The 24,797-nt window shown below is 37.2% G+C and overlaps 1 protein-coding gene across 1 annotated transcript in view; it reads right to left on the reverse strand.

Annotated features, from left to right (window-relative positions):
- LOC132558773 (ATP-binding cassette sub-family C member 5-like) overlaps nucleotides 1-24,797 on the reverse strand; it is a 43,226-nt gene that overhangs the window by 12,650 nt on the left and 5,779 nt on the right. Inside the window, exons 6-22 of the mRNA XM_060223375.1 lie at nucleotides 24,306-24,391; nucleotides 23,593-23,766; nucleotides 21,896-21,958; nucleotides 21,367-21,451; nucleotides 20,281-20,429; nucleotides 19,003-19,110; nucleotides 9,894-10,033; nucleotides 8,952-9,105; nucleotides 8,562-8,633; nucleotides 8,090-8,214; nucleotides 7,890-7,962; nucleotides 7,141-7,344; nucleotides 6,257-6,422; nucleotides 4,161-4,358; nucleotides 2,752-2,939; nucleotides 591-749; nucleotides 108-237 (exon numbers count right to left, since the gene is read on the reverse strand). Coding sequence (XP_060079358.1) covers nucleotides 108-237; nucleotides 591-749; nucleotides 2,752-2,939; nucleotides 4,161-4,358; nucleotides 6,257-6,422; nucleotides 7,141-7,344; nucleotides 7,890-7,962; nucleotides 8,090-8,214; nucleotides 8,562-8,633; nucleotides 8,952-9,105; nucleotides 9,894-10,033; nucleotides 19,003-19,110; nucleotides 20,281-20,429; nucleotides 21,367-21,451; nucleotides 21,896-21,958; nucleotides 23,593-23,766; nucleotides 24,306-24,391 — 2,274 coding nt within the window. The remainder of the gene's footprint in view (nucleotides 1-107; nucleotides 238-590; nucleotides 750-2,751; nucleotides 2,940-4,160; nucleotides 4,359-6,256; nucleotides 6,423-7,140; nucleotides 7,345-7,889; nucleotides 7,963-8,089; nucleotides 8,215-8,561; nucleotides 8,634-8,951; nucleotides 9,106-9,893; nucleotides 10,034-19,002; nucleotides 19,111-20,280; nucleotides 20,430-21,366; nucleotides 21,452-21,895; nucleotides 21,959-23,592; nucleotides 23,767-24,305; nucleotides 24,392-24,797) is intronic.

The raw sequence follows: 24,797 nt of genomic DNA on the forward strand, positions 1-24,797 counted from the left end.
ACAGACTGACATTAGACAAAGGGTGATTTGAACAGCCCACCATCTTATGATCGTGAGCTAAAAATAGAAACTGATGCAAAGTAATGTTACTGTAATAGGATACCTACTCTCGTCCATATCTGAGGAGAACCTGTTGATGATTCTTCCTACAGGAGTTGTGTCAAAGAATTTCATTGGACAGGAGAGCACCTTTCTGAATATGGTATCATGCATTTTGCTAGATGCATGAAGTGTTACCTAAAACAGATAAGTGTTTGATTAAATTTGATAAGTCTCAGTGAATACCATCCAATCATTTTCATGTGTGGTTGGGAGGTACTGTTCTTATTTTGTTTTTATTTCCTTTAACTATACATGAAGTGGTATCGCCTTTAATCTGGGCCAACAAGAGAGATTAATATTACCTTGTAGCTTGTTTCACAATTGTTGTAAAATGAATAAAATTAATAAATATTACAATTTCCTGGAAATGTAAGGTTATGAGATTCCGTTGTAACAGGTGAAGACTGATATTCAATATATTACCTGAATTTGTTTAACAGTAAAATTTGTGAAATTTTATTGACTAGCCTCGATATAAAATGTCTTACTTTCATAAAAAGGAAAGTCCTGAAAAGTGTTGAAAAAAGCACAACAACAATGCAGAGCCCGTAGATCATGGCGTAGAAATTAATGTCAGGATTGTGTCGAATGTTTGTACTGGTCCTGTTCACTGTAGTGTTCCCAAGCATCATCTCAACTGTTGTGTTCTGTAATCAAAACAGAATATCTGTCATTTATTTACTCCATCACCCAGTCTTAACTATCAACTAACTGAGCTAGTATTCACCCCTCACCCTTTCTTCTCCACATCAAATTAGATTTTAACACTAATATACCCTTTCCCTCTCTCCTCCACACTGAGCCAGTATTTAGCACCAATCCCAGTCCCTCTCTCCTCCACACTGAGCCAGTATTGAGCACTCATCCCAGTCCATTTCTCCTCCACACTGTGCCAGTATTTAGCATGTATCCCAGTCCCTCTCTCCTCCACACTGAGCCAGTATTTAGCACTCATCCCAGTCCCTGTCTCCTCCACACTGAGCCAGTATTTAGCACTAATCATTTTCCCTCTCTCCTCCACACTGAGCCAGTATTGAGCACTCATCCCACTCCCTGTCTCCTACACTCTGAGATGGTATTTAACGACTGACTCCTCTCCACCAAGTGTTTTGCTGTTATTTATCACACTTAAGATATCACATCACCTTGGTTTAGCCAGTACTTAACCTGCTGCCCTGGTGTAACTAGGACTAACCACACACCCTGATTTAGCCAGTACTTAACCTGCTGCCCTGGTGTAACTAAGACTAACCACACACCCTGATTTAGCCAGTACTTACCCCTACATCCTGATTTAGCCCATACTTATCTCAACATCCTTGTTAAGCTAAAACTAACCCCACTACCCTTGTTCAGCAAATACTTACCTTGCTGCCATTTTTAATCCTTACTTAAACCACCACCCCAGTTTTACCAGTGTTTACCTCTCAATCTTGTTTTAGTCAATTCTTATCCTGCCATCTGGGTTTAGCCAGTACTTACCCTATCATCCAGGTTTAGCCAGTGTTTGTGTTGCTGTCCTGTTTTAGACAGTGCTGACATTGTACCCCATTGCCCTGGTTTAGCCAGTACTTTCCCCATCTTCCAGGTTTAGACAGTGTTTGCATTGCTGTCCTATTTTAGACAGTGCTGACATTGTACCCTGTTGCCCTGGTTTAGCCAGTACTTTCCCCACCATCCAGGTTTAGCCAGTGTTTATGATGCAGCCCTGTTTTAGACAGTGCTGACATTGTACCCCATTGCACTGGTTTAGCCAGTACTTTCCCCACCATCCAGGTTTAGACAGTGTTTGCATTGCTGTCCTATTTTAGACAGTGCTGACATTGTACCCTGTTGCCCTGGTTTAGCCAGTACTTTCCCCACCATCCTGGTTTAGCCAGTGTTTATGTTGCAGCCCTGTTTTAGACAGTGCTGACATTGTACCCCATTGCCCTGGTTTAGCTAGTACTTTCCCTGCCATCCTGGTTTAGCCAGTGTTTATGTTGCAGCTCTGTTTTAGACAGTACTTACCAAGCAATCCTGGTTTAGCCAGTACTGACCCCACCATCCAGGTTTAGCCAGTGTTTGCATTGTACCCATTTTAGACAGTGCTGACATTGTACCCTGTTGCCCTGGTTTAGCCAGTACTTTCCCCACCATCCAGGTTTAGCCAGTGTTTATGATGCAGCCCTGTTTTAGACAGTGCTGACATTGTACCCCATTGCACTGGTTTAGCCAGTACTTTCCCCACCATCCAGGTTTAGACAGTGTTTGCATTGCTGTCCTATTTTAGACAGTGCTGACATTGTACCCTGTTGCCCTGGTTTAGCCAGTACTTTCCCCACCATCCTGGTTTAGCCAGTGTTTATGTTGCAGCCCTGTTTTAGACAGTGCTGACATTGTACCCCATTGCCCTGGTTTAGCTAGTACTTTCCCTGCCATCCTGGTTTAGCCAGTGTTTATGTTGCAGCTCTGTTTTAGACAGTACTTACCAAGCAATCCTGGTTTAGCCAGTACTGACCCCACCATCCAGGTTTAGCCAGTGTTTGCATTGTACCCATTTTAGACAGTGCTGACATTGTACCCCGTTGCCCTGGTTTAGTCAGTACTTACCCTATTGCCTTGTTTGACGTGTACTGATCTTTCTGCACTGATGTAACTAGTACTTACCCCACTGCCCTGATTTATCCAGTAAGATAGCCACCAGCTGGTCCCACTCTGGACACCAACACTGATGAGGTATATGAGAAACACAAAAAGAGCCACACAGATCCCGCCAGCAGATTGTACATAGTTCCAGTAAGTACTGGCTGTAACCTTTCCCTTTGCCTTTTCCTCAGCGACAATAAGTTTCCCAGCTAGAAATGCAATCAAATTCATGAACTACATTAGGTGCGAAAAAACAATAATTATGTATTATTCTACGTGCTGATTTCAACCATAAGTTTCCCCTTCAAGATCAAGAATTGCAAGACTTCAGGGCCTGGTTTTAGTGAGAGACATTGTACCAGTCTCAAACTACCATCTCATAACAAAGGAAAGTTCTATTATATAGCTTTATCTTATTACTAATTATTTCATTTCATACATTTTACAGATATGTGATGTCAGTCACTTGTAATGTCAGTCACCTGTAGTGTCGGTCACCTGTAGTGTCGGTCACCTGTAATGTCGGTCACCTGTAATGGCAGTCACCTGTAATGTCAGTCACCTGTAATGTCAGTCTCCTGTAATGTCAGTCACCTGTAATGTCAGTCACCTGTAATGTCAGTCACCTGTAGTCACCTGTAATGTCACCTGTAATGTCAGTCACTTGTAATGTCAGTCACCTGTAATGTCACCTGTAATGTCAGTCACCTGTAATGTCAGTCACCTGTAATGTCAGTCACTTGTAATGTCAGTCACTTGTAATGTCAGTCACCTGTAATGTCAGTCACTTGTAATGTCAGTCACCTGTAGTCACCTGTAATGTCACCTGTAATATCAGTCACTTGTAATGTCAGTCACATGTAATGTCAGTCACTTGTAATGTCAGTCACCTGTAATGTCAGTCACCTGTAATGTCACCTATAATGTCAGTCACCTGTAATGTCAGTCACTTGTGAAGGTTACACCTTGTAATGGTCACACCTTGTAATGGTTACACTTGTAATGGTTACACTTGTAATGGTTACACCTTGTAATGGTTGCAATTGTAATGGTCACACCTTGTAAGGGTTACACTTAGTAATGGTTACACCTTGTAATGGTCACACCTTGTAATGGTTACACCTTGTAATGGTCACACCTTGTAAGGGTTACACCTTGTAATGGTTACACTTGTAATGGTTACACCTTGTAATGGTTGCAATTGTAATGGTCACACCTTGTAATGGTTACACCTTGTAATGGTCACACCTTGTAATGGTTACACCTTGTAATGGTCACACCTTGTAATGGTTACACTTGTAATAGTTACACCTTGTAATGGTTACACCTGTAAAGGTTACACCTAGGAATGGTTACACTTAGTAATCTCTTGTAATTTAACAAAATCTCTTGTAGTGGTTTAAGATCTTCATTTGATTTCTTATTTTTACCATTTTGATCAGGCTGCTTTCCAGAATTATCACTCATGGCAGACATGGTGCTTATTTGTCTATCAACGCCATTAGCTGCGCCCCTTTGGGAGTGGTTTGAAGTTGAGGACATGGTGCGTTCTCTGCCGTATGAATTCCTCTGTCGTGTGCCTGAAAATGTCCTTTTCCTCGGACTTTTAGGTGATGATCCAAGTCTCTCTGCATTGAATAAACAACAAAACACGGTCAGCATCTTCAAAAATTAATCTGTATTTTTGCAAGGGTGATTAAAGATAAAAGTATCAAGTGTTTTGACCATATGTTCTATTCATGCTGCAACACTGAATTAAAGTTCTGATTATTGAAACTTTAACAGTATATTGAAAAATACTTGTTTACTTGATGTTGACAATTAATTGAATTATGCCTTATGTACTTCAAAATAATGGTCTGCATGGATATAAAGTTCCAAACTTCAGCAAACATAACAAGTAACAAGAGGGCAACGGACAGATCACAGAATTTGCTGAGGGTGGTCTCAGAAATATGATGAATTCAAATAATATACATTCCTCAAAAGTATCAAAAACACATACATGTCATGTTACAAAATGGCTACTGTGATTATCATGTTAAAGTTTTGTTCAGGATGAAAACCAACAACATACAATGTATCATTTGTTTCTGTTCCCTAAAAACTAAACTCCAAATGTTTTTCTAAGTGGTGTGAATGAAACTTGAGAAGTAGTTCAGACAATTTGTTCCAAACCGAAAAATGATATTTGGTCAGGACAATCTCAGAACCACATCATGCACATTTGATATCATTGCCACTCCCTAATAATGTTCCAGACCAAATATGGTTGAAATGGACTCAGGCCTTAAGAAAGAGTGGCATTTTATCACAAAATATTATTTGACTTTCCTTAGTCACTAGCGTCTGAATCAAATTTCTGAATTCAAGAATCAATTGCCCACTCCAAATTATGTTTCAGACTTAATCTGAATGAAAACCGTTGAAGCATTTTGGAAAAAAAATATTTTGAAGCAAACTATCAAATAACTTACTCCTTTAGAGCCTAGCCCAAGGTCCCTGTGGTGGATTCAATTTTTTGAATTTAAGAAATGATTCTCCTACGCAATTTCAGACCAAATTTGGTTGAAATCTACCCAGGCATTGAGGAGGAGAAGCATTTTAAAGCAAAATATACTACAAGGTGCTGAATAAACTTTCTGAATAGTAGAATTAATTGTCTAATCTTACTGGTTTCTAAGACTTGATATGAAAGAAATCCATTCAAGCATTAATGAAGAGTAACATTTTGGAGCAAAATAGTGCATCACTTCCCTTTTGATTCCCCATCCACAATGATGTCAGACCAAATTTGGTTGAAATTTGCCCAGGTGTTAAGCAGGAGTGTTTACATGGAAAAAAAAATATTGACAGCACATGATGACGGACGACACAGGATAGCAATATGTCATCTTGACCCCTCGGGTCTGATGACCTGATAATACAATTTTTTTTAAAATAATGTAATTCATTCCAAAAAATGAAATTGCTTATCTTTAGTATTGTTGTTTTTTTTTCTGCAATATTACTTTAAAGAAATCAGAAGAATTTGTTCAGACTGTTGAGTTAATGCACACGCTAAAATGCAGCTATTTTCTGTCACTGATGAAATACATCAAAGTTATCAGGCAGGTGTATATCAACATGCATTCAAAAACATATCACAATGTGCATGTACATGGTTCAAATATTCCCTTCTTACTTGCAGATTTCATATTTTAACTAATATAATTCCCAAAAACCACAGGAATGTATTCCTAATGTAACAGATATATTTCAGTACAGAGCAACAATCTGTCATTTCAACCAATCAGATGCATCAATCTGGTTGCTAGGAAACAAATCTTACAGTCAAGTTCCTAGTCTTTAATATAGTTAAATACCAAAATTTGATAAAATTACATAATATGAAAACATGGATGTTGGAAAGTGTAGAAAATTGAAAAGGATAGACAGAAGATTAAAAGGAAGGAAAGGAAATCTTTTAATTCTGCATGAACCTAGAGGGGGACTAATTATCTATATAATTTGATGATTTACTTGCCTCTGAATTCCTCTCCTTCCTCCTCAGAGTCACTTTCTTCCTTTGAATAGTAGGTGGTGATGAGGTTGGCGTACTCACCATTGTTTTTGGTGAGCTCGTCATGTTTACCGCTCTCTATCATCTGACCATCATTCATCACAATTATACCATCACAGTGACTTAGGTACTACAACATACAATACAAAGTGTTGTCCAGTTTAAGATGACGGATATATACACAATTTATTTCTCTCTTACAATAACTTTTTTTACATCTAAGTATTTTCTTGTGTCCTACACAGACTCTTTTCTTCCTGCACACAAGTACATGTATTCATTCAATCGTCTTTGATTTTATGGAAAATGTTCAGGATATATAGACATATATATAGGTTTATCCAACAACTTCATGGCAGTGTATAGCTTAGCATGTGTTAACATACAACACAATGGCTGACAATCATGATCTACCTGTAGATGATGGATTCCAATCATGAGCTACTTGTAAATGATGGGACCCAATCATGACCTACCTGTAGATGATGGGACCCAATCATGATCTACCTGTAAATGATGGGATCCAATCATGAGCTACTTGTAAATGATGGGACCCAATCATGACCTACCTGTAAATGATGGGACCCAATCATGACCTACCTGTAAATGATGGGATCCAATCATGAGCTACTTGTAAATGATGGGATCCAATCATGAGCTACTTGTAAATGATGGGACCCAATCATGACCTACCTGTAGATGATGGGACCCAATCATGACCTACCTGTAGATGATGGGACCCAATCATGACCTACCTGTAGATGATGGGACCCAATCATGACCTACCTGTAGATGATGGGACCCAATCATGACCTACCTGTAGATGATGGGACCCAATCATGACCTACCTGTAGCTGATGGGTGACAAACAAAATAGTTTTTCCTTTTAAACACTTGATGAGACACTGGCTGAAGATGTGACGGCCAACATGGATGTCGACAGCAGAGAGAGGGTCATCCAAAAGATAAACATCCTTGTCAGCATACACAGCTCTTGCCAGACTGATTCTCTGCTTCTGTCCACCACTCATATTGATACCACGCTCACCAATCTATAAAGGAAAGCATCCCCCATGTACCAGATGTAAACTGAGTCCTTCAAAGTGAGACGTTTATAAACTGTACAAAATGTTAGTGTTGAATCCACATTATTTTTGTTTATTGGATCAGTCTGGAAATAAAGCAACCACAACAAAGAACCAACAGAAACTGTAATAATGGAAATGAACAAAGAACTTAATGATGTTGTACTTTTCAAGTAACAGTGAAATAATAATAAAACTAGGAAGGACAGACAACAGGCAAACAATGCACCAAATATTAAGGGCAATTTGAATACCTATCTGTAAATATCTTAAAAATTTATCCAATGAGTCTTTTGGAAATTAATCCCTGTTTACCCATTTTAATTCTACTGTTCTATTTACTGCGAGTTTTGCACTAAATTGGTCAGCTTAGCTTTAGAATGCTCCATGCAAAATGTGGTTGAAATTCTAACATTTGTTTAAGAGAAATTTAAGAGATTTCTAACATCTGGTTGACAAAGGAGGACACAAAATGTCACCAAGTTAAATGATAAATCAAGACCTGAACATACCTCTGTCATATCTCCATCTACAAAATCTTTAAAATCTTCTTCAAGGGAACAAGCGTGGACCACATTCTTGTATCTATAACGTAACAGCATGAGTGAGTCGCAGAAAGAGGTTTTTATTTATAGAATAAGAACAATGAATCATCGACAACACAAAAGTTTTATGAGATGAGTCTGATTAAGGGAGACAAACTTGAACTTACTTCTCCTCATCATAGACCTGTCCAAATAAGATGTTTTCACGAGCAGATGCGTTCATAATCCAGGCCTGCTGGGATACGTATGCTATACTACCTTTCACAGCAACTTTTCCCGACAAAAGCACCATCTGTCAGGGTCAGAGAGGGATCAAATATGACAAAAAAACAAGGTTATTTCATCACTAAGTTCAATCCAAAATGGCGATTAACGAAAAACAAGAATCTGTGATCATTGATTCAGAATACAACTACTTATTAGACTGACCTTGACCTCTTACATAGGTTAATTCTTCACTAATTAAAGCAAGCACAAGTGTTAATAATCAAAGTTAACTATAGTGATGACCTGTTCACATAAAGGACTGATGAACTTGCTAGATGTTGCCTCACTTGCCCCATGATTTAAATTAATACATCACAATTCAAATTATTAATGACTGATCAGGAACCCTCCAGTATATATCCAAATACTTGCCCGTCCCATCACAGCTGAGATTAGGGAGCTCTTCCCACATCCAACACTTCCACAGACTCCAATCAACTTTCCCTACAAAGAGCAGATCAATAGTTAGCGATCCAAGAGAGGAACACAACCAACATTTTGTTCACTAGCAGTGTCATAACAAATGACTAAACATTTGTCACACATAGAACAAGAATTATCGTTACCTTCTCCAGTACACAGACACCATATAGTATGTTCTCACCTTCTCTAGTACACAGACACCATATATCATGTTCTCACCTTCTCCTGAGTACACAGACACCATATAGCATGTTCTCACCTTCTCCTGAGTACACAGACACCATATAGCATGTTCTCACCTTCTCTTGAGTACACAGACACCATATAGCATGTTCTCACCTTTTCCAGTACAAAGTTGAGATCAGTTAGGGTTTGTATAACATCAGGATTCGTATCTGCTACCTCTTCATTATCTTGCAGTCGTTGTTTTTCCTCAATCTTGCCATTCTTAGATTTTCCATTTGCAACTGTCAAAAGAAAATATAAAATAAAACTTATGTCTATATTTTTATCACTAATTCTTAAACTACATTAGATGCTACTCTCTCAAATTATAATGCTACAAATTAATGAACACAGACACCACAAGCTTAAGCAATGCCATTGAAGATACATGTTCCTGAACTCAAAGTTTGGTCTGTTAGCAAAGGTGACCTTAACCTTCGATCCCACACCATAAGGGCAACAAAAATATCAAATTTGATATCACAGGACAACTTGCTTTTCCCTGAATAGCAGTGCTGACACCAATTTTGAAAGTGAAACTTAATGAATGACTTTTAAAACTATAGAAGTGAAATTTAATTCAGAACCCCTCAAGCCTTACAACTACCACTATTTATAAAAGAATTTTTAATATACTTGTATAGGTTATTATCAACACTGCCTATCAACCATTTTTTTTAATTATAGGATTTGAAATACATGTACATGTATATCATTATTAGGTTACGTAAGAAATTATGTATCTGCCCAAAACTCCTATTGCACTGTGGGTACTTTCAGTCTCCTAACTTCTGAGTGATAGATCAATTGGTTAGAGAAGAGGTGCATCAGGTTTGACACTCAATACCTGTAGTGGTTTGTGTGTCTAAGGTAGTGTCCTTGGGACACTTTAGTGTAATTACTATAGATGACATGTGATGGGCCTCCTGTATGTTGTTCAGAGAGGTAAATATCAGCTACAACAAGGAGCTTTGCCTCAAAATGACCATGGCTGTTCACATGATAAAAAAAAGAAAAAAAAAACACAGCAAACAAATATATAACTCTGTATTGTACATACTCTTGGCTTTCATATTGTTGCCCTCCTTACTGCTGCTGGCGTCCCATCCAAAACTGGCTTTCTTCAGCACTATTACATGGTCTGGATTTGTGATCTGGGAGGCATGTGGTTTGATATCCTCCATTAACAGTACACTCTGAAAGGTCAAAAGTTACATGCAACACATTATGAAATATCATTCCACACAGGATACAAGCAGTAACAGTTAATTCATTTCCTGAGAGTGGCTAGACTTTTAAGTTTGTCAAATGTTACTAATCAATGAGAGGTTTCCTGTATGTACAAGTTACTGTCTGTACAGGTATATGTAAATGTATCTAGTCTTTCCTGAATTTATAAAGTTGAAACTGAACGAGAAAACCCAAACCTTCCACTCCCAAATACAACTAGAATTGTTATAACGTCACCCCCATCCTCTCTTAGAAATAATCAAAACAAGATATTGCAAAGCAATAATACTTTAGTAATTCATCCAATCGGCGTGTTAGAAGTTCATTTGGTTAATGTAAAACCGTTAACTGTTTATCATGATAAATAATAAATGCTCTAATCACTACAGGAAAGTACTGTATACAGGGTTTATTGAAACTCTGAAAAGCATGCTTTCACAAACTCACACTTTCTGAGATTAATCTGCACAAGTTACTTGAAAAATTATATGGAAACCAATTTTCTATTTATAATAACAGTGACCTTGACTTTTGACCTTTGGCAAGCTCATTCTTGAAGAAGCAATGGTCAAAGTCTGAGCAGAATGAAATATGGTAAAATTTGATTACAATATCCTTTACTGATTTTGATTGAAGGGAATAATAAACTTTTTGTTTTGTTCATGTTTACAGTTAAAGTTACAAGAAAATGGTTCAGAATAAGTAGAACAAGCAAGAAAAATGTTCAAAAATATCAAAAAAAGTAAATGTATGAAGAGAAACCAAGTATTATCAGCAAGAAAAATGTTCAAATATATCAAAAAAAAGTAAATGTATGAAGAGAAACCATGATATACCATAGGCAGGAACAATGTGTAGTAGGAATGATATACTATAGGCAGGAACAATGTACCATAGTATTATCAGCAAGAACAATGTACAAAAAATGTTCAATATTCAGGATATCTTAAATTAACTATGCATGTTCATTTAGCAACAATACTGCAAAATAAGCAGGAACAATGTATAATTAGTAGGAATGATATACCATAGGCAGGAACAATGTATAATTAGTAGGAATGATATACTATAGGCAGGAACAATGTATAATTAGTAGGAATGATATACCATAGGCAGGAACAATGTATAATTAGTAGGAATGATATACCATAGGCAGGAACAATGTATAATTAGTAGGAATGATATACCATAGGCAGGAACAATGTATAATTAGTAGGAATGACATACCATAGGCAGGAACAATGTATAATTAGTAGGAATGTTCAGTAACCAGAAACAGTGTTAATAAGCAGAAACAGTGTTAGCAGAAACAGTGTTAATAAGCAGAAACAGTGTTCAGTAACCACAAACAGCGTTAATGAACAGAAACAGTGTTCAATAAACGGGAACAATGGCCAAAAGGAAGTTGCAACTAAAAGCAAGGGCAAGGTTGACTAAAGACTTAGCTTCAGTGTATACTAATTGAAATTGAATTAGGAATAGTGTTTCACAGCCATTAAATGGCACATCAAATGTCAGAGGTCAGGTATGAATATGTATATTCTTGTAGTTTTCTAAGAATATTAGAATACAGTCATAAATTTTCTCACACATAAAATGTATGTCTGTATGTTTCAGAATCACCTGGACTTCAGGGATAGAAATCAAGCTTGACATCTCAAAAGATGTCCTTTCAAAAGTCTATAACATGTCACCAGACAGACCAATACACACCCAAACACACCAAAGTGTAATGATCACGGTTTCAAAAAGACTGAAAATGTGGAAAAAAAGTGTCTAACTGAAATTGAGAACACATAATTTGATGTCAATACAACACAGCCAACCAAGGTTCAAAGAAAGCCATTTCTCTTTTCACAGCACAGTCTAAATCATTATTGCTCATGTAAGTACAGTGTGTCACTTGTTAAAGGACAGATCCAGAGAGATTGAGGAACTATGAACAGAACAACTGCTTGATAAGGACAAGACACACCTGTCATCCTTCCTAACAAGACACACCTGTCACTCTTCCTAACAAGACACACCTGCCACCCTTCCTAACAAGACATACCTGCCACCCTTCCTAACAAGACACACCTGTCAACCTTCCTAAGAAGACACACCTGTCATCCTTCCTAACAAGACACACCTGCCACCCTTCCTAACAAGACACACCTGTCAAACTTCCTAACAAGACACACCTGTCATCCTTCCTAAGAAGACACACCTGTCATCCTTCCTAAGAAGACACACCTGCCACCCTTCCTAAGAAGACACACCTGTCAACCTTCCTAAGAAGACACACCTGTCATCCTTCCTAACAAGACACACCTGCCACCCTTCCTAACAAGACACACATGTCAACCTTCCTAACAAGACACACCTGTCATCCTTCCTAACAAGACACACCTGCCACCCTTCCTAACAAGACATACCTATCACCCGTCCTAACAAGACATACCTGTCACCCGTCCTAACAAGAAACATCTGTCACCTGTCACCCTTCCTAACAAGACACACCTGCCACCCTTCCTAACAAGACACACCTGTCATCCTTCCTTAGAAGACACACCTGTCATCCTTCCTAAGAAGACACACCTGCCACCCTTCCTAACAAGACAAACCTATCAACCTTCCTAAGAAGACACACCTGTCATCCTTCCTAACAAGACACACCTGCCACCCTTCCTAACAAGACACACATGTCAACCTTCCTAAGAAGACACACCTGTCATCCTTCCTAACAAGACACACCTAACAAGACACACATGTCAACCTTCCTAAGAAGACACACCTGTCATCCTTCCTAACAAGACACACCTGCCACCCTTCCTAACAAGACATACCTGTCACCCGTCCTAACAAGACATACCTGTCACCAATCCTAACAAGAAACATCTGTCACCTGTCATCCTTCCTAAGAAGACACACCTGCCACCCTTCCTAACAAGACACACCTGTCATCCTTCCTTAGAAGACACACCTGTCATCCTTCCTAAGAAGACACACCTGCCACCCTTCCTAACAAGACACACTAAGAAGACACACCTGTCATCCTTCCTAACAAGACACACCTGCCACCCTTCCTAACAAGACATACCTGTCACCAATCCTAACAAGAAACATCTGTCACCTGTCACCCTTCCTAACAAGACATACCTGTCACCCGTCCTAACAAGAAACACCCATCACCTGTCACCCTTCCTAACAAGAAACACCCATCACCTGTCACCCTTCCTTACAAGAAACACCCATCACCTGTCACCCTTCCTTACAAGAAACACCTATCACCTGTCACCCTTCCTAACAAGAAACACCCATCACCTGTCACCCTTCCTTACAAGACACACCCATCACCTGTCACCCTTCCTAACAAGAAACACCCATCACCTGTCACCCTTCCTTACAAGAAACACCCATCACCTGTCACCCTTCCTAACAAGAAACACCCATCACCTGTCACCCTTCCTTACAAGACACACCCATCACCTGTCACCCTTCCTTACAAGAAACACCCATCACCTGTCACCCTTCCTAACAAGACACACCCATCACCTGTCACCCTTCCTAACAAGACACACCCATCACCTGTCACCCTTCCTAACAAGACACACCCATCACCTGTCACCCTTCCTAACAAGACACACCCATCACCAGTCACCCTTCCTTACAAGACACACCCATCACCTGTCACCCTTCCTAACAAGACACACCCATCACCTGTCACCCTTCCTAACAAGACACACCCATCACCTGTCACCCTTCCTTACAAGACACACCCATCACCTGTCACCCTTCCTTACAAGACACACCCATCATCTGTCACCCTTCCTTACAAGACACACCCATCACCTGTCACCCTTCCTTACAAGACACACCCATCACCTGTCACCCTTCCTTACAAGACACACTCATCACCTGTCACCCTTTCTTAAATAAACAGCAATTTCTTTACTTTGATAGAACTTAACTGTATCAGTCAACTCCTTGTTAATAAAAACTGCAGTTGGTAAAGTCAGCAATTTGTGGGTTTTTATAGCTTCAGTGTTACAGCCAGGCAAATGTTGGCTGTAGTACTTATACTCTGCCCTTTGCTAGACACATCCAAAATATGACTGACTGTTAGATTTGAAATATCTTATCCAATGATTTTCAAATGTATACCATGATGAATGCTTTCTTGTACTTCAGCTCACACTTTTATCAATGTAAACACTAAACATGATCAAATTTCAATCATCTGAAGAAGCCTAGCCTAGCGGGTGAAAGATATACAATGTACTCATTAAGGTAATCCAGTTTCATATTTTGTCACTGTTTGGAGCTTTTACTTTTGGATAAAAATCCAAACTGATGACCAAATTTTTGTCTTGATATAACAGTCTCCTTTGGGATGGTATCAGCACATTTGCCTGTGGACTTATCCTGAATGGCTGACTACGTGCAATGAGGTACATTCAGGTTTGTTATTTACAGACAGAGGATTATCACCATACCTTAAATCTGGCGCCACTAATCTTCAAATCTGTAAGAGTACGCACAGCCCCTGGTATCTGAGCCATCGCAGGCTTAAGCTTACTATGGATAGCGAGAAATGTGAAAGCCTGCAGAATCAGTAACAGAATGGAGATTTAGAACTGTAAAGCTAAAATATCTTCTCGGTCTGGTGTTTCCGTAAAGCTGTGACATCGAACGTAACCAATGTCACACAAAGCAACAGCACTAGCCTGAAAGAAACAGCTCACCAAGTAGGAAAAAGACTATTGAACCCCAGGAAAAAATGCATTCAGACCTAAAACAATCAAATCAATTTTTTCAAAATCCTACCAGTTGTTAGTCCTGAAGGAACTGATCACACAGAAACCTGATAATTGTTTCAAAATAAAAGCTACCTTTTACAGCAAGGCATTATATCAGATACACATCCCTGACCTTTTATTTCAAAAGTGTGACCTTAAATCCTTTAACAAGGAATTATTGACCACCAAACCCTAGTGAGAAGAACCACATGTTATGATACCAGTTTCATTATATATCAATTGCTTATCTATGATTGAACATCAATAATTCAAGATTTTCATTAAAAAAATATCCAATTTCAATCACAACTGATTCCTGCCTTCATACATGTGCTTGGTCCAACACTGAGCTTGCCCTCAAGATGGATGTGTATAACCTTACTTCAGCATAGAAAATAAATAAATGTGCTGAGGGCTTCAAGATATATCTTCTACATACCACCTACTACTCAACACACCCTACCATACAGCAGATGTATCACCAATTCTATAATACAACATTTACTATTGACCTCTGACAATGTATACTGATTCATACCCCAGCTGGTTACAAGAAGTAAGAAGTTTATTTCCAGAAAACTGACAACATTGATGTACCTCAAAAAGAAATGAGAGAAAAGTATGGGTGATAAAATGGAGGAAAGAGGTGACCATGGGGTGTAAGTTTTAATTGAGGATGTAGGTCTGCATATAATGTGTTGGCTGGAACAAAGGAAAACAGGGTATGCTTATATGCCTAGTACAAGTAATACTATTTCAACAACCTGGCACGTCAACAAACAATACTAAAGCCTTCCCTATCACTGACCTTGATCCTCTCCCCAGACACTTTTACGTCAGCATAAGTTTTCACTAGTTTGGGTATTTGACCAATAGTACGCTTCAATGAGTTGTTGGTGGCAACCAGGACGAATGCCTAAAATCATTTCAGAAAATATTTGGAAATAACACTTAAGATTTAATTATGCGAATAAAAAACCCGTGGGAGAGAAATCCGAAAACTCCTCAGAAGTCACCAGCTACCCAGAAAAAATTCTTCAACGTGTTTGAAATCAGACAAATCAGAGAGAATCATCAATGTCAGCGGTCAGGTCAATAAGAACATTTGTAATAACAGCCACCTGGAAAATCTGTAGACACATCAGAAATCTCTGTCACATAAGATTCCTAAATTACCAGTCAAAGAGAAAATCTGTAGACACATCAGAAATCTCTGTCACATAAGATTCCTAAATTACCAGTCAAAGAGAAAAATCTGTAGACACATCAGAAATCTCTGTCACATAAGATTCCTAAATTACCAGTCAAAGAGAAAATCTGTAGACACATCAGAAATCTCTGTCACATAAGATTCCTAAATTACCAGTCAAAGAGAAAATCTGTAGACACATCAGAAATCTCTGTCACATAAGATTCCTAAATCACCTGCCAAAGAAAAAAATCCTAAAACTTGTTTTAAGCTGAGAGTTACTATAAAAGGATCTTTGAACTCGTTAGGGGTTCAGTAGTCAATGTAAAACTCATCTCAGACTAGCAGAAATGGAACAACTGCAGTGAGAGGAATTGTTGGTCACTGGCCTTAGCATGGAAATATCACAGGACAAAGTATGATGGTAGTTTGCTGAAAGGTGAGAAAAGGATAAGTCTGTCAGAATGAATTGGTCACTTGTCAAAGTGTGATGAGTTGGTCACTTATCAAAGTGTGATGAGTTGGTCACTTGTCAAAGTGTGATGAGTTTGTCACTTGTCAAAGTGTGATGAGTTGGTCACTTGTCAAAGTGTGATGAGTTTGTCACTTGTCAAAGTGTGATGAGTTTGTCACTAACCAAAGTGTGACGAGTTTGTCACTTGTCAAAGTGTGATGAGTTGGTCATTAGTCTAAAGATGAAATAAAAATTTCGTCTCTAGTCTTATATAATACAGTGTATGTAGAGAATGGTCACTAACAAAAGTATGAAAAAGGATCAGTCACTGGCTAATGTGTCAGAATAAACTGGTCATTAGCCTAACTGATGTGTAGGAATGAGTTGGTTGTAAGCCTTACTGATGTGTAAAAATGAGTTGGTTATAAGCCTAACTGATGTGTAAGAATGAGTAGGTCATTGAATGACAAGGCTTTAGAGTTAGTTACAAGTATTTGCCTAACTGATGTGTAGGAATGAGTAGGTCATTGAATGACAAGGCTTTAGAGTTAGTTACAAGTATTTGCCTAACTGATGTGTAAGAATGAGTAGGTCATTGAATGACAAGGCTTTAGAGTTAGTTACAAGTATTTGCCTAACTGATGTGTAGGAATGAGTAGGTCATTGAATGACAAGGCTTTAGAGTTAGTTACAAGTATTTGCCTAACTGATGTGTAGGAATGAGTAGGTCATTGAATGACAAGGCTTTAGAGTTAGTTACAAGTATTTGCCTAACTGATGTGTAGGAATGAGTAGGTCATTGAATGACAAGGCTTTAGAGTTAGTTACAAGTATTTGCCTAACTGATGTGTAGGAATGAGTAGGTCATTGAATGACAAGGCTTTAGAGTTAGTTACAAGTATTTGCCTAACTGATGTGTAGGAATGAGTAGGTCATTGAATGACAAGGCTTTAGAGTTAGTTACAAGTATTTGCCTAACTGATGAATAAGAATGAATGGTTATAAGCCTAACTGATGTGTAAGAATGAGTAGGTCATTGAATGACAAGGCTTTAGAGTTAGTTACAAGTATTTGCCTAACTGATGAATAAGAATGAATGGTTATAAGCCTAACTGATGTGTAAGAATGAGTAGGTCATTGAATGACAAGGCTTTAGAGTTAGTTACAAGTATTTGCCTAACTGATGTGTAGGAATGAGTAGGTCATTGAATGACAAGGCTTTAGAGTTAGTTACAAGTATTTGCCTAACTGATGTGTAGGAATGAGTAGGTCATTGAATGACAAGGCTTTAGAGTTAGTTACAAGTATTTGCCTAACTGATGTGTAAGAATGAGTAGGTCATTGAATGACAAGGCTTTAGAGTTAGTTACAAGTATTTGCCTAACTGATGTGTAGGAATGAGTAGGTCATTGAATGACAAGGCTTTAGAGTTAGTTACAAGTATTTGCCTAACTGATGTGTAGGAATGAGTAGGTCATTGAATGACAAGGCTTTAGAGTTAGTTACAAGTATTTGCCTAACTGATGTGTAGGAATGAGTAGGTCATTGAATGACAAGGCTTTAGAGTTAGTTACAAGTATTTGCCTAACTGATGAATAAGAATGAATGGTTATAAGCCTAACTGATGTGTAAGAATGAGTAGGTCATTGAATGACAAGGCTTTAGAGTTAGTTACAAGTATTTGCCTAACTGATGAATAAGAATGAATGGTTATAAGCCTAACTGATGTGTAGGAATGAGTAGGTCATTGAATGACAAGGCTTTAGAGTTAGTTACAAGTATTTGCCTAACTGATGTGTAGGAATGAGTAGGTCATTGAATGACAAGGCTTTAGAGTTAGTTACAAGTATTTGCCTAACTGATGTGTAGGAATGAGTAGGTCATTGAATGACAAGGCTTTAGAGTTAGTTACAAGTATTTGCCTAACTGATGAATAAGAATGAATGGTTATAAGCCTAACTGATGTGTAGGAATGAGTAGGTCATTGAATGACAAGGCTTTAGAGTTAGTTACAAGTATTTGCCTAACTGATGTGTAGGAATGAGTAGGTCATTGAATGACAAGGCTTTAGAGTTAGTTACAAGTATTTGCCTAACTGATGTGTAGGAATGAGTAGGTCATTGAATGACAAGGCTTTAGAGTTAGTTACAAGTATTTGCCTAACTGATGTGTAGGAATGAGTAGGTCATTGAATGACAAGGCTTTAGAGTTAGTTACAAGTATTTGCCTAACTGATGTGTAAGAATATAAACTGATGATACAGCTTCTCTATTTTATGTGTTGGTCTTGACAATGTGTTTGCCACCATGCAAAGTGTGGAAACAGGAAAGTTTGAGACGTAGAAAGTCAGTGATTTAAGGGATAAGATGAGAAGGTTCCTCAAACCCTGTTAGTACAGAGGAATTGAAAATGGTAGCTATAAAAAGCAAGCTACAACACAGAAAACAGTCTAGAAGACCAGAATTACAAACCTCACCGACATAAGTATTATCTCAACACCTAGTGCTTTACCTTACAACGTGTAAATGATACTAGAGCTTCAGCAATCGCTCGTACTGCATAGGGAATAACTCCGAGGGCAAACCTCATGGAGTTGAAAACTGCTAAAAGAGTAAACGCCTGAAAAAAATTTCCATTAGTTTTTAATGATGAATGAAAAAATATTTAATAGATTTGTTTTAGAGCCAATCAAGTGTTCATGCCTTATTTATACATTTGTATAAACACAAACAAGATACTGGATGGTTTTACATTTATATCATATATATATTTCTTGAGTATAATAGAATATCTATACTTTTTACACAAGCGAAACACAAGTGAAAAATATAGATATATTCTGCCATACTAGTGTTATATATATGATATTTCATGGGAATCATCACTTTTTTATTACATTCTTAAAAGGAATAACAAATAAAAATACAGCCAATCCAAAAAGAATGCTCCCTGAAAACAACTTAATTAGACACAAAATTTAATCAAAGGGCAATAATTCTGTAATTTAAGGTTACATTGTGACACCTGATGATAGTGTAACAATGTGACATCTGATGACAGGGTTACATTGTGACATCTGATGATAGTATTACATTGTGACATCTGATGATAGTGTAACATTGTGACATCTGATGACAAGGTTACAATGTGACATCTGATGACAGGGTTACATTGTGACACCAGATGACAGGGTTACATAGTGACACCAGATGACAGGGTTACATTGTGACATCTGATGACATTGTTACATTGTGACACCAGATGACAGGGTTACATTGTGACACCAGATGACAGTAACATTGTGACACCAGATGACGGTAACATTGTGTCACCGGCTTTTCATGAATTTATTGTGAGGAACATTCTATAAATATGAGATAACAATGGTTCACGTATTATTAACTTTTTCAGCTCTGAATTTGTATTTTTGATATAATTACTAGTTTTGCTAAATTAAGTGTTGCATTTTCATGATTGAAAATGTGCTTTAAGAACAGGGGGGCCTTTAGGCCTTTATCATTCACTTGCCTGGCAACTTATAAGTTAAGTTTATTATAATGTACCAATACAGGATCATTTAAGATCCTCAACACTGGACTCAAATATACAATAATAACAATACTTTCAATCAATCAATTGTGACTACAGTTCAAAATTCTAAATAATTAATAGATAAATTTTCTTGATCTCTAAATGTGTATTTTAATCAAATCATGATAATTTTACATACTGTGATTGATCAGTTGTTTTACAGTTAATCATTACTACATTTCAAATGTTTGTACTTACCTGTGCTGCCGTGAGATCATTTCCTGTCAACACATGTGCGAGAATGACAAATGCAGAGGCCATAACAGGCACCATGGGGGCCGAGGATGTGCTGATACCCTGCACTATAGCAGCTTTCTCTAGTATATGTCTCTCATCAGACCTTATACCTATACAACACATGACAATTCTCACTGTAAACTGCTTCAACCAATCCTAGAGGTTATACAATGTGTAAGATTGTCAACAATTTGTATATATATATTTATATATGTCAGAAATAAAATTAATGATTGGAACAAAGCATCACAAACATTACAGAGCCTTACATAGTTCATGTTTACTGATATGAAGGTAGAAAGATTGCCAAGTGCATGAAGTTTGATCCAATGCCTTCAAGGAATGAAGCCCTTAGTGTGCCTATAAAGTAATGGTGACCTTGACCTCATTGCCCCTGCAACTCAAACTTGTCACAGCAATTATTGCCCTGTATAAAATCTGTGTGCATTTTGATCAAAATCCCTGAAGGAATGAAGCTACTAAATTGCTGAAAAGAATTTTTAATATCTTTATGTCAACTTTGACCTAGCACTTACAACCCTGAAACTAGAACTTGAGATATAACGGTTGTCGAGATGAATGTGAAGTTTGATCTAAATCATGACCATACATATGATCATAGGACCATACATAGGATAATATAACAATACACATAACCATAAGACTAGTCATTTGATCATATCTATGACTAAATGACCATACATATGACAATATACATGACCATATATGAACGAGTGTACATGTTATTATACATATTACCAAACCATATATATGACAATATGACAATACATATGACAATACAAATATACTGTAACATCCCTTTCAGTTTCAGGATGATTATTACATAAATAAACACTCAAAATGGGATTTATGCCAATTTTCTTGAATTTACAAACTTATACAAATTAATTATTTCAGAATTTCAGAAATTAAATTGGTATTAAGAATCAACAACAATAAGAAATTATTGTAACAATGAATCGCCTCAGATTACTGCAAAATTTCAACTTTTAAAACTTCAATAAATTATAAGTAATTGTATATTACCTGATATTTTTTTGGTAAATGGCACTTCCCAGGCATACATCTTGATGAGTTTTATACAGGTAAGTAGTTCTGACATCATTCGCACCTGGAATTTAATTAGAAATACACCTGTTCAGTAGTTTTACTATCGTTTGTACCTGTATCATTGATTAGTTTTGTACAGGTAAGTAGCTTCAACATCAATCATTTGTATCTTCAGTAGTATAACAGGGTTACAAATTCATCGTGACAGCTATGAGCTAAAATGAGAGATTTAAGAATCTTACCAAGAAAAGACATCAGTTTAGTGATACCTGTGTCTATAGAGTGTATTTATATAAAGTATCTTGAACAAGTACAATAAACATTATCTGTACCAAAAGACACAGGGTAAATGTACAAGTATACCAGCAGAGTCTACATCAATTCTACATAGGAGATATAGGGAACACTTTCATTTCTTTGTAACTCATATGTCTCCTCTTTGTAGTTATAATGTATTGTCTCCCCTGTGGATGCTGTATACTAAAGTGTCCCTTTTACCACTTACCCGTTTGTCTGTGATCTTAATTCCTTTCCGCCTGTAGTAAGCTGTCAGTTTACTAATCATTGCCTGAAATGTGAATACAATGCTTTAAAGTTGGTACAATATCTTACGTACACCAATCATATACTAAATATGCACTTGAAGTATGATCTAGGTGTGTTTGAGAGACTTGATCCACCATCCCCTCCTCCCCAGTAGCAACCAATATAAAGTATGGAGCTTTTTATTGTTATAAATAGAAAGCGTACATATGATTATCAAATTTGTGACAAGTAATGCTTGATCAAGCTAGAATGAAATCCAAAGCTAACAACAAGCTAAAAGTGAACATAAACTGAAATTTTCCAGTCAAAGTTCAAGGGTCGTGACTTAGGAACCAAGATAAACATCATATAATTACCTACAATGTTACCAGAGAACACAACACCTAATAGAAAGGTTTGTTAAAGTGAAGAAATTATCAAGATGTCCCCTCCAACACAAATTATCTTTCCTATTATTATTTTCCCTCTGGATTCCTTACTGAAGCCCAACTTTCGCTATCACCCTATCCATAAGACGATCTAAACATGAAAACTGTTTTACTATGTAGCAAATATGAATTCCCTTCCCACTGATGCTATTATAGATTTTGAAATGAGAGTGACAATATGGCAGCACTATAGAAAACAATTTATGGTATTGTGCAATGAGACTCAAAGTAGTTTACAAAAGAATACAACAAAAACCAACAGACAGTTTCTGATCAAACTCGGACAGCTGGTTTGGTGTAACTTTCACAAGTATGGACTGTGACCTTCTGACCTATAAAAAATATCCTAACCTACAGAAAATACAAAATACAAAATGCTTTCTTTAAGACTCAAGGGCTCAAAACTTGTTAATATGTATCTCATAGCACTGATTGCATTGTCAGATACTCATTCTTAGGGAGTGCCTGTTTCATACTCTCATTAACTTGGATTTAATAACTCCATCTGTTATACAGTAAACAGAATAGAAACCAAATCATGATGACAGTTAACGACAACACTAGAGCCAAGATATTTCGTGGCAGGGGGCATGGAAACAAAATGCAATGATACAACTTGTACATGTATGTCTATATGCTGCATATACATCATACAAATATTTGTATGCAGGTAAATATGGATTTACAAAATGAAAACTCCTTTATCAATTACGACATAAAAGTCTTTAAAAACACATTATTTGTGCTATCTATCCTGACAATATAAACATTCGTAAAAATAAACCATATACCAGGTAAATTTTAAAATATATCAAATTTTTTAAAATTTAAAACAGCAGTCTGAGGGTTGGGGAAAGGAAATGTAGACCAATTGTTTGAGCCTTGGGGTTGGAGGAAAGGAAATGTAGACCAATTGTTTGAGCCTTGGGGTTGGAGGAAAGGAAATGTAGACCAATTGTTTGAGCCTTGGGGTTGGAGGAAAGGAAATGTAGACCATTTGTTTGAGTCTGGGGGTTGGAGGAAAGGAAATGTTGGCTAATTGTTTTAGTTTGAGGGTAGGGGAAAAGGAAATGAAAATAAATTGTTTGAGTCTAAGGATGGGGAAAAAGGAAATGTAGACCAATTGTTTTAGTTTGAGGGTAGGGAAAAAGGAAATGTTGACTAATTTTTTGAATCTGAAATTGGGGAAAAATGATAGAGTTTTTTCATATCTGCCATTATAACTTACCATGAAAGGGTAAAATGCTAGGTAGGTGGCACTCCCTACAAGAGCCCATGGTCCAATCAGGTATACTGTGTATACGACACCATACAATAACACCACCGGCCCTCCAATCAACAAGGGGCCTATGGCTGCTGCTTCAAACACTCGCTGACCATCATTGCTACACAGGTTTACCAGCTACAACATAAAGTATAAATGTGTTGATGAAGTCTTCTTGTTTTGGTCTAGGTTTTAGGGTTGTATGCTACAGTATATACAACACACTATTATAATAAATGTTGGGTTGAGTCAGGAGATGTCTCTTCATTCAGAATTTTGTGGACAAATGTCTTCAATCAAATACTTAGTTTAAAAATCATCAGAAAATATGAATTATAAATGTATGCCAGTCATCCCTTCAAATTTTCTCTAGAGAGAGTCTGTCAGCTTTAGTTCATACCTAAAACAATTATCTTTACTATAGCCACATTTGTCCCAGGAAAAAAATGGTTATGTTTTAGTTTTCAATCTTTTAACAGCCTTTTTTCCCAAACTGACAAACAATATGCCAAATCCTCCATTTTTTAAACTATTATTTTCAATTGTTTCCCTCCATCAATAACCACTCAACTGTTTTGTTACAGTGATGATATAGCCACTTAAGATTCAAGACAACACGTCTGGCAAATTTGAAAAATATTTAGAATGAGAGTCGTATTATACTATAATAGTCTTACTTCTCCCACAGACTTATTCTTCAGGCTTCGCAGTTTCAGTATCTTCTTGTAGATCAGGCTAAGTGTCGCTGCTCTGAGTCTCACACCTAGAGATAAAAGCAGGGAGAGTTAAGGTGGAGTAAGTGAGACTTAAATATTACAGTATATTTATAGAGTAAAAGTGTTTAACCTCTTTTTTAAATAAAAATACACAGAAAATGATATCTACATTAAAGCTACTGTAAGTACTGAGTCACCTGTTTCCAAGGATAATTATTTCAACTCTATGGTTCACATTTCTATGAAATTTATTTGAAATGTAACATATTAATGAGTGACCATATGCCCATGTAATTCAGGGATTACCGATGATGACAACATAATTATCTAAAATAGTATTTCATTCTCAATGTAACGACTGACAATTATCCACAGCAGAATGGAACAGATTTATGGAAACTATGCATAAAACTATAATTTTTTTATTTTTAATTACATAATCCTTTTGTGATT

Source organism: Ylistrum balloti, unplaced genomic scaffold (assembly GCF_031769215.1).
Source record: "Ylistrum balloti isolate Yb309-2 unplaced genomic scaffold, AGI_CSIRO_Ybal_v1 Utg370824, whole genome shotgun sequence".
NCBI classification, from domain to species: domain Eukaryota; kingdom Metazoa; phylum Mollusca; class Bivalvia; order Pectinida; family Pectinidae; genus Ylistrum; species Ylistrum balloti.